Source organism: Phalacrocorax carbo, chromosome 3 (assembly GCF_963921805.1).
Source record: "Phalacrocorax carbo chromosome 3, bPhaCar2.1, whole genome shotgun sequence".
Taxonomy (NCBI): Eukaryota; Metazoa; Chordata; class Aves; order Suliformes; family Phalacrocoracidae; genus Phalacrocorax; species Phalacrocorax carbo.
The window spans coordinates 118,316,479-118,325,414 of NC_087515.1; the positions used below are offsets into that span (position 1 = coordinate 118,316,479).

The 8,936-nt window shown below is 47.8% G+C and overlaps 1 protein-coding gene across 1 annotated transcript; it reads right to left on the bottom strand.

Annotated features, from left to right (window-relative positions):
- Positions 1-5,927: 5,927 nt before the first annotated feature.
- Positions 5,928-8,251, bottom strand: TTC32 (tetratricopeptide repeat domain 32). The gene is made up of 3 exons (XM_064448104.1): positions 8,038-8,251; positions 7,797-7,957; positions 5,928-6,816 (listed from the first exon to the last, which is right to left on the bottom strand). The coding sequence occupies exons 1-3, from the start codon at positions 8,148-8,150 to the stop codon at positions 6,689-6,691; spliced, it is 402 nt and encodes a 133-aa protein (XP_064304174.1). The 5' UTR covers positions 8,151-8,251; the 3' UTR covers positions 5,928-6,688.
- Positions 8,252-8,936: the final 685 nt, after the last annotated feature.

Sequence of the window (8,936 nt, forward strand, 5' to 3'; positions counted from 1 at the left end):
CCATAAGAGAGGGAAGAAGGAGAGCTACCTGCCAAGCCAAACACAGGTGGCATAGCTCTGCAGAAGGTGCCAGCAGTAGAGCAGGGCATGTTGGAGTTGGGCTGTAGCAGGCAGTTTTGGAACCAGATACTATTTCAACAGGTTTTCAACTGGACTGCCCCCAGTCTGAAAGAAAATGGGTCCAAAATTTTAGAAACAAACACTAAGGCACAAATCACTGCCATATTCCAAATTTTTTTGAAGGGTCCAAATCCTCCAAACTGTTAGGATTTACCCTATAGAATGAGAGCTATTCATCTGTGTGCTCCAGCCTCGCTCCTCACCTCACTCTGTGTGTGTCTCCAACAGCACATGAAGGCTCTGCTGTGCTGGCTGCTTTCTGAACGGTGCAGCTAGACACAGGAGCTACCTCTTTCAGTGACCACCAGAATTATCTTGCTTGAAGTGAAAAGACCAAACGGTGGGACTCAGGACAGTACTACAACACTGGAAAGTGCTAGGGTCTGCTAACAGGATTAGTAAGTTTTGTAACCTGTTGCTTCACTGAAGTGGCTACAAAAGAAAACTTACCAGAAAATAACCCAAGGCTGCAAAATAACACTTCTTGTTTCTTCCAGCTGTTGAAATACAGACTCGTAGATCACTAAAATTATTCCAGCCCTGATTACAGCTGCTTCTTGTAATATTTCATAATGTGACTGCCAATCCTCCCATGTGAACGTAAAGTGCAAATCTGAAAAGCCAAATAAAAATACATACAAAGTAATGTAAGTGCAGAACATCTCATTGCTAATGTGCAACAGCAACCATCTGGTGTACCAACATTGGCTTCAAAGAGCCAAGTAATCTGCTACTTAGGGCCTCTTCCACGTGCAACACAATGGCATAGTTTTTTTCCCCATTAATGCAGATTTTTGTCTATAACATTACATTGACCTGAGTGTCTTGGAAACCTGTTAGTTCCCCACTTTCCTCTCACCTGCCCCTGTATGGAAAAGGCTAACCCTACAAAATGGGAAAAGATGGATGCTCTAACATGAATAAAAAGGAAAACTTACCTGGTGTTTTGTTTTTCTGTGCCCACAGAAAACATTTTTTAATTATTATTTCCTAGGAATCAAGGACAAACCAGACACATTACCACCTGTAATCACTCTCAGGATGCACCTACACTGTAACTGAAGGTGTGCTGCAGCACGAGTAGGTGTTTGACAGCGCTGGAGAGGGGGCAATCGCACCGATGCCGATGCAGGCGCACACGTGTGCAGTCTCCGGTGGGTTTGCACAGCTCGTGCAGCCTGTCTTCGCAGGCTGGCTGGTTACACACACTGATCAGTGCACATACGTGGCACACTTCCCAAAAGCTGCAGTCATGCCTGTGATGATTGCTGAATAAATGTAGTCTTAAAGCTGTGTCTACTGAAGGACTAAGTCTTGTTAAAAGGAACCAGAGGGTTCTGCGATCTCAAGACCCCCTTCAGCAGCAGCCTGGGAGATGCCTTCCTCTCTGCTGTATGAGCAGTGCACTCTACTGTCCGGAGCTAACACTGCAGAGTCAAGCAAGCTTACCGCCTCCACACATTTTCCAAGAGAGCACGTTCCCCAGGTTAATGCTAACAGTAAGAAACTCATCGGTTTAGGTCAACTTTCTATTCATCTAAAAAGTAGTCCTTCTGAAATCTGTAAATTGGGACCAAGGTTAAATAATGATAACTAAATGCTAGCTCTTCTTTTCCCATTGCTCACGGGTCACTGTCTTGTTCCATGCAGACCAACACCAGGCCCGGTGTTGCATCACTCAGGTTTGCTCATCTGCAGTCTTGCAAAGCAGATTCAGGTAAACTTACCTGCAGCAAGTGGGATATCCGAGATCTTTCCCTTTTGTCCTGGAAAGCCGGGAAGGCTTCCAGCAGCATTCCATACTTGTGGTGGACCTCCACCTTGACCAGATCTCACAGCAAACTTTTTTCATAAAAAGCAACCAGCCCTTCCATCATGCACAAAAGCTACAGGCTGCGGTTGAATCTGTTTTACTGATCCAGCCTCTGCCTCTATTAAAAGGATTAGGCAGACTGACAATAACCTGCTAACACAAAATAATATAGAATATTATCCTTCTACGAGCAATCTTCCATTTTGAACATCGTTTTTGGCTCTTTCTTAACCCTTCCCTTTCTGATAGTCAAGGGAGAGCATGACTGTATTGGGATTGAATGGCAAGGTTTTGGTAGCGGGATGTCTACAGGGGTGGCTTCTGTGAGAAGCTGCCGGAAGCTTCCCCCATGTCCCATAGAGCCAATGCCAGACAGCTCCAGGATGGACCCACCCCTGGCCAAGGTCAATCAGCAATGGTGGTAGCGCCTCTGTGGTCATGTATTTAAGAAGGGGAAAAATAAACTGCACAACTACAGCTGGAGAGAGGAGTGAGAATATGTGAGAGGAACAACCCTGCAGGCACCAAGGTCAGTGAAGAAGGAGGGGGAGGAAGTGCTCCATGTGCCAGAGCAGAGATTCCCCTGCAGCCCGTGGTGAAGACCATGGTGAGGCAGGCTGTGCCCCTGCAGCCCATGGAGGGTAATGGTGTAGCAGATATACGCCTGCAGCCTGTGGAGGACCCAACACCAGCGCAGGTGGATGCCCAAAGAAGGCTGTGACCCTGTGGAGAGCCAATGCTGGAGCAGGCTCCTGGCAGGACCTGTGGCCCCATGGAGAGGAGGCCATGCTGGAGCAGGTTTGCTGGCAGGACTCGTGAGCCCATGGAGGACCCACACTGGAGCAGCCTGTTCCTGAAGGGCTGCACCCTGTGGAAGGGACCCACGCTGGAGCAGTTTGTGAAGAACTGCAGCCCGTGGGAAGGACCCACATTGGAGAATTTAATGGAGAACTATCACTCTTGGGAGAGACCCCACGCTGGAGCAGGGGAAGAATGTGAGGAGGCCTCTCCATGAGGGGGAAAGAGCAGCAGAGACAAGGCGTGATGAACTGACAGCAACCCCCATTCCTCATCCTCCTGCACCGCTCAGGGGGAGGAGGTAGAGAAATCAGTAGTGAAGTTGAGCCTGAGAAGAAGGGAGGGGTGGCAGGAAGGTGTTTTCAGATTTGGTTTTATTTCTCATTACCCTACTCTGATTAGATTGGTAATAAATTAAACTAATTTCCCCAAGTCAAGTCTGTTTTGCCCATGATGGCAATTGGTGAGTGATCTCTCCCTCTCCTTATCTCAACCCACGAGCCTTTTATTTTCTCTCCCCTGCCCGGGTGAGGAGGGGAGCAGTAGAGCGGCTTTGGTGGGCATCTGGCATCCAGACAGGGTCAACCCATCACAAAGACCTGCATAGCTGAGCTTGACTGATGCAAAGGTGTTCATTCTCCACAAAATTTGAATAGTGCACCTTTTGCTACCAATTTACTTTACCAAGGTTACCTATTAAACAGGACAGTGCATAGCGCAGACCTCAGCTCTAACAGAGTTTCAGGTTTTTAATGCTGACTTACCTCTGCTGTCCATCCGGAGGGAAAGCACATGGAAGAACATACTCTGGCCACTTGACAACCTGGCCCTTTCCCCGCAACGTGCTGCAGCTTTCCCTTCAGAATGGCTCTCCTTGTTCCCCGTGCTGCATCTCACACTAAACATATATGAAACACTTTTTATACTGCTCTGTGCCTTGCTAACCTGGGATCTAGTGATCTTTTCCTACCTTTCTGCACAAGCAAGGGAAAGGCCTTGCAACACTGCAAGAGGTGTGATAACTCCTCCTCCTGTGTTTCAGTAGAAGGACAAATAGGGTACTAGGGAAAAGCACAGGGTGATGGTGTTAATCTTTGCCTTGTTCTCTGAGCAAGTGAGATCTTGCAGACTGCCGTTCCAGATACTGAAGAAAAAAAAAATCTGTAATGTATTGAGGAAATCATGTACTTTTGTAAGTTTAGAGGTAAAACACCAGAACAGTTACTCGTTGCCAAATGAATCCCAGCTATGGGGAACAAACTAAACGGAGGGGCTGCCAGTGAAGGAAAGAGTCAAGGGCTTTTGGAAAGTAGGTTTATAGGTAGAAAATCTTGGGAAAGTGGCTGTGAATTATTCACGTCTGAAACATTTCTGGGCAGAGACACAGTCGACGTACATTAGCTGCAAGCACCTGTTGGACTTACTGGTACAGCGCCATGCCTTTGACTAGCAAAGGCTTCGCAAGGGCTACAGGAATGACCCAGACGCTCTACAGAGGTCTATAATTTTCAAGCAGAGACAACCCCTAAAGCCCAGTGAAGGTGTAAAGCCACAGCACCTCTGCATTGCAAAGCATCCAAAGCACACAACCCCTGTGCCTTTTACAAGCTGAGAGGTTGTCTGAATTTCATGTGGAAACACTATATAAATATAATTTTATTGCTCTCCATTAGACTTTTAATTCTTAAAAGATTACAAACCGGAAAGCTTGCAGGGCAAGGGGAGTTACTAAACACATCCTCAGGTTTTTTTTTTTCCTATTGATAACAGCAGTTTATACCCTTTTGACAGCCCTGAGTGAAAGAACACCACATAACACTACTTAATGGTTTCAGACTGAAAACCCCAATTAATCTTGTGATGTAAAGCCAGAGAACTAAGTGACTTATGTGTGCATGTGAAAGGGGAAAATGCAAGTGAGAACCTTACTGGCCAAAATTACCTTGAAAGAATTCTAAATTGTGCCAAAATGCACCATGACAGCTCATCTTTTTACAGAAGAGAAGAGGAAATACTGCAGAAAAATCTGCAATAAAATTCCTCCCAGTCCAGTGAAATATTTCTGTGCCAACAAAGCATTAGAATTAATTGGGCGATATTCACAAGATAACACAAGCTAGTAAGTAGCAAGGATATTATTTCTAGCATCTTTGTTTTCTAAAATACTTATTTACTATTACCCTTTTGATTTTTATCTGTATCGGGTCATTTAAACAGCATTCAGTGTAGAACCACATCGGTGATCTCTCATAGTGAAACTGCATAGGTCACATTCAGCTGTTCATACTGTCTTTAAAAATTTTCTTGGCATAGAAAGCCAGGAACAGGCTTAGTTCAAGCTCACCTTCTCACCATCAACCAAGAGTTGGTATGGTTTCTCAATTTTTGAGACTGAGGTGGCATGAAATGTGCCAAGTCCTTAAATTATCAATGTTGTTTTGGGGACAGAGCACTAAGATGTAGAAATAGAAGCAAAACACGTGCTTAATATATCCAGAAAAGTCCACAACTAAACTTTTTTTTTGGGGAAAAAAAAAAGTCATCATTATAATACCAGTCTGCTTTCCAAACTGTAAATTACATCCTGCTATCACGCATCATATTTATATAACCTCCAAATGTCTGCTGTCAAGTGCCACAGCGCACAGGAGGTAAATGCACTGTTTCTCAGCCCCCTGCTCCAAATCCGCTCACTGCGGCTGCTGCAGGGATTCCTCCCAAAGCTGAAAGCGGTCTCAGCAAGGTTGCTGGGGCAGGTGGTCGGAGCCTCAAGTCAGTCGGTTCTCATGACTTACCCCAAAGGTTGCCACCATCTCCAGCAAGCCCTGCATTTGCGCAGGCTCTAGGATCATCCACAGAGAAACGCACCCCAAGAAGGAGAACTGTCGTTAGCATAATCTATTAAAAAAAATATCCTAATGCTTATGTGGGCTATCAGAGTATTTTTATTAGAACTTGTGTTGCTATGAGCATGCAAGGGTGTTCCTTACTGATGATTTACAGATTTCAGCACTGGCCCCCCCATCACGTGAGAAATGAAGCTGCCTGGGTATTGACAGCCAGTTCAGTCAGACAGATTTCACATTGTATTTTTCAAGCAATTGACCTTTCCAATAAAAAGGAGAAAGCCACAGTTCCTACTGTGAATAGTCCAACTACATCCTCTACCATAAGCTCTTCAAAGACAATCACGAGATAAAAAGTACATGTTCATTTTTATTCATTCACTTATGAATCTGTCCAATACTTTTAAAAGGAGATTACAAAATGTAGGTACGTTCTGTTCCTTCCTCTTTACATAACCTAAAACCACCTCTTGGAGTGAAAGAACTTAGACCGGACTAAATGCTTATACCACATTCCTCCTGTGGGGTACAGATGTCATTACCTAAAAAGATCTTATTGTTTTTGTTAAGTGTTTCTTAATACAGAAATTCCCTGAAATGAAAAGAAAATCAGTTACCACGGCATCTCAAGGACAACACCTTATAATTAACAATTGCACTTTTAGCTTAAATCGAATATATATTTAAATGGGGACAAACACAATTGTTATTAAGTCACTGTACTTCTCACAAGCTCCAATTTTAAGTATTTAAATGTATTATATAGTATTTCCCCATGAAAGACTATTTAAAACAACCTGTGAAAGAATACGGAAACAGTTCTAATAAGAGAACTTCAGACTTCATTTCCTGTTATTGAGCTTCCACCATCTTTACGAAGTACTTCTGTACAAAATCTGTACAAGCATCTCACCTAGATCCAACATTATGCTTTTCCTCAACACTATCAAAAAAAGTTTATTCTGCAATCATAATCCATTTTTAACTTATTTGCCCAAGAATGAGGTTTCTTCAGTAGGTTGTAACAGATGTAAATGATGTTGTGTTTCATCCATCAATGAAAACATCGCTAAGTGTTCAGCAAAACAGTTTCACACCACTAGCTGCATTTTCAGTAACCTCGCTTTTGTTTTTCTTCTTTATCAAGAATAGCCTGTTTTAGACTCAATGCAGCATCTTCAAACTGGGGGTTTAACTCTAATGCTTTCCTGAAATCTTTCATGGCCTCATCAAAGCATCCTGTCCAAAAAAAAAAAAAAAAAGAAAGAAAGAAGAAAGAAAGAAAGAATTATCTCTCTGTAACTGCTCAAACTCTCAAACCACAATTGAAGAGTGATTCCTGTGACTCCTAACCCTTTCACTAACAAAAACTAGCAGCTCTACTTCCAGGACCCACTACATCTGGATTCCCCAGAGGCCCAAGCAGGAATCAAAGGTCTTCAGAGCAAGAACCCAAATACCTGTTTTTGAACATAAAAGGGGCAACCAACAGCCAGGCTGCTTTAAACCTGGAACACAGGCATACAGGCGTGCTGCTTCCCAGCTGGCGCCCTTGGTCAGGCTCTGTTCTCCTAGTGCTCTCCCTAGCCCCCCAACTTCTGTCTTGACTTGGCAAGGGCCTAGCTCCACAAAAGGAACTGCGGGTGGGGGTGTGCATCATTTTCTTCTGGCATATTCAAAACTCAGGCAGCAAATTCCCCAGAGACAGCTGACTGACAGCCCACTGCAAGCTGAGGAGGCTGTGCTCACTATGGCTGCACCTGCTCACCAGAGGTTTTGTCTTAGGTTTAATGGCAACGTTTGGAATTAGCTAGTGTAACCCCTAATGCAATTTTTTCCTAAACTGAAACTGCAACTTTCCCCCGATGTTTCCCTGAATAGTATCGTTTCAAACGGCGCAGCAGCACATCCGCAAACAGGGACGTCCAACTGCGCGCAAAGGGCAGCCTCGAAGCTGAAACGCCCTGCGAGGCCTGGAGGAACGGGCGTGTCCGTCACCCCTTATCTCTGGCGTGAGCCTTTCCGCCGCCGGTGCCAGGCAGGCCCCTGCGCCTGTCAAACGGCGGCAGTTACAGCTCCGGGTGAAGCCCGGGGCAAGAGCGCTCCCTCCCCGCCCGCGCCTCGTGGGGAAGCCGGGAGCGGGCCGCGCCGGGGAAGGGCGGAGGCCGCCGGGCTCGGAGGGTGAGGGAAGGCCCGCGCCCCCGCGTGCCGGCCCGTACCCAGCCGGTAGAGCACGAGCCCGCGGTTGTAGTAGGGCACCTCGAAGGCGGGCTGGCACTCGATGGCGGCCGTGTAGTCCTCCACGGCGGCGGCGAACTCCACCTGAAGATACTTGATGAGGCCGCGGTCGTTCAGGGCCGTGGCGAGGTGGCGGCCGGCGCTGCGGGGGGACAGGTGAGAGCGGCCGTTAGAGCGGGGCCCGCCCCCGTGCCCGCCCGCCCGCCCCGCCCGGACGCGCACCCGCCGCCGCAGGCGATGAGGCGGCCATAGAGCTCCTCCGCCGCCGCCAGCCGCCGCGCCGCCAACTGCGCCTGCGCCGCCGCCAGCAGCTCCTCCGCCGCCCGGCCCGCCATGCCAGCGCCTCCGCCCGGCGGCGGGCACACGTCCCGCGGGGCGGGCGGGGCGGAGCGCGCGCCTCGGGACGTCACTGGTACGGCGGCGGCCGGAAGGGGACCCAAGGGCCTGGGGGGGGGAAGGGGAGGGGACGAAGGGGGCGGGCGAAGGGCGCCGCCCGGTACCCGCCCCCTCCCCCCCGCGGGTCCGGCTGGTGGAGCGCCGAATGACGTAATTGGCACAGCCCGCAATGACGTAACTGGCACTGTCCTCTAATACACATTTCTACAAAAGAAGCTCAAATACCAGGACAAAAGGGAAAAATTTAATAATATGTAATGTTTTGTATACAAAATGGGGTTTATTCTTACCGCCCCCCGGGTTTAAGTGAAAGACATTGGCCGCGACCGACAGTGCGTAAGAGGCCTCGCGCTCTCCTCTCAAACGAACACGCACAACATGAGGGTCAAGGGCCTGCGGCTGCTGCCGAGCCCTGGCAGGTCTTGTGGAAAGCTGACAGCGCGGAGCAAGGGCCTGCAGCACTTCCAGAGCAGAGGCTCAAATCGAGCAACGAAACAGAACATCGAAGTAGAACAGCATACACGAAGGCTTACGGACCTACAAGGATGACAGCTCAGCTCTTGAAATCTGTTCAACAGGCATCAGCTGCTCACTTCAAGCTACTTAAAATTTTGAGTAGCTGCTCACCAGGTTCCAGTCCGAAGGTTCACAGAGGTTTTTCCTCATCTGGTTGGAAACATCACCAAAGCTCAGGAACCCAGACGCAGACGCAGGGCACCAATGGC

Coding starts and splice junctions, on each gene's coding strand:
- TTC32 (XM_064448104.1), bottom strand. CDS start 8,150: ATGGCGGGCCGGGCGGCGGAGGAGCTGCTGGCGGCGGCGCAGGCGCAG. Junction 7,958..8,037: donor CTCATCGCCTGCGGCGGCGG/GTGCGCGTCCGG, acceptor GTCCCCCCGCAG/CGCCGGCCGCCACCTCGCCA. Junction 6,817..7,796: donor GCTCGTGCTCTACCGGCTGG/GTACGGGCCGGC, acceptor TTTTTTGGACAG/GATGCTTTGATGAGGCCATG.